Source organism: Eurytemora carolleeae, unplaced genomic scaffold (genome assembly GCF_000591075.1).
Source record: "Eurytemora carolleeae unplaced genomic scaffold, Eaff_2.0 scaffold261, whole genome shotgun sequence".
Lineage (NCBI taxonomy): Eukaryota > Metazoa > Arthropoda > Copepoda > Calanoida > Temoridae > Eurytemora > Eurytemora carolleeae.
In genome coordinates, this window is record NW_019396251.1 from 176,445 (window position 1) to 177,815 (window position 1,371).

Below are 1,371 nucleotides of genomic sequence, written 5' to 3' on the forward strand. Positions count from 1 at the left end.
ACCCTGTATATGAACAAAAAAATTTAATGGTCCAGCATAAAAATAATCTCCCGTCGGAAAAAAATCCCAATGTGAAACAAAGGAATTGAGTTTTTGCCACAATCTCTGATTTTCTCATCCCAATAACTTTACAACCTAATGTCGTATACCCTTGATATTTCAAACTATGAATCATATTAGACCACATAATCTAAGTTTGAAATATCCAAGGTTTACACCATCAGGCTGCAAAGATAAAGGGATTATAAAAATTAAATGTGTGGCAAAAACTCAGTTCTTTTACCTTGGAGTGACACTTATGGATATTAAGCTTGCATTCATCAATGTCAGGACATTCTTCATATGCCCAGGCAAAACTAGTATCCAAGGAAGAAGGGTCAGTCATGCTTCTGTTCTTACCGATTGAACTGCTAGTCGAGTTTTCAATCTGAAAGTGATAAGTCTTCATTACCAAGCAGGAGATTTAACATTACTTTTTCATTAAAAATGTAATATGCAACTATGGAGTCTAAACCCAGGAATTCTCAAAATAATTTTTAAAATTCTTTACACAAATTGCTTTTACCTGTGAGGTGTTGATGATGTTACATGTCCCATGATCAGAGTTGGTAAAGGAACCAGGGGTGCATGTTCCTTCCAAAGGATTATCTGAATTGTAGCACCAACCACACCCAACACTCTCTGTTATGTATTCAAACATTTCTATTTCTTAACAAATGGTATTCCAAAAGTAATTTTCTTAATTACACAGAAAAAGCAAGTAGCTCACAATTCAAGACTCCAATTTGAATCTACTTTAGAGGTGGAGGTTTCTAGCAATAAAAACTATTTCCCACAAAAGCTAAGGGTTTCTAATGCCGGATTATATGGTACAAAGCAATGCTAAGTCTAGAAATCTCTTCATTTTAATGATCTTGAGGATTATTAACAATAAAATACACACAAATGAAAATACAATATGAATTAAAAAACAAGATACTTTTAGATGTTTAAAATTCAACAAACATTGACGCAAATATTTAAAAAAATGGACAGTGGACAAACTTGAAAAGTGATGAGCTCAAAGTCTTAAATCCGAGGTGGTTAAGTGAAATTTTTAATTTCCCGAAAAAGTTTAGCAAACCTTGTCATAAAACCCAGGATTTACATCCAGGTAAATATATATCCTATGCTGTTCTCTTTAGCTATATACTATAGCAAACCTTGTCATTAAACCCAGGATTTACATCCTGTAAATAAACATCCTCTCTGCAGTTCTCTTTAACTAGATACTATGGCAAACCTTGTCATTAAACCCAGGAATAACATCCTGTAAATAAACATCCTCTCTCTGCTGTTCTCTTTAGGCAGATACTATAGCAAACCATGTCA

The 1,371-nt window shown here is 33.5% G+C and overlaps 1 protein-coding gene across 1 annotated transcript in view; it reads right to left on the minus strand.

Moving 5' to 3' along the window:
* The window catches only part of LOC111699381 (multiple epidermal growth factor-like domains protein 8), a 47,047-nt gene extending 46,347 nt beyond the window's left edge, over window positions 1-700 (minus strand). The window contains exons 1-2 of the mRNA XM_023470054.1: window positions 566-700; window positions 284-427 (exon numbers count right to left, since the gene is read on the minus strand). Coding sequence (XP_023325822.1) covers window positions 284-427; window positions 566-700 — 279 coding nt within the window. The remainder of the gene's footprint in view (window positions 1-283; window positions 428-565) is intronic.
* Between the last annotated feature and the right edge of the window lie 671 nt (window positions 701-1,371).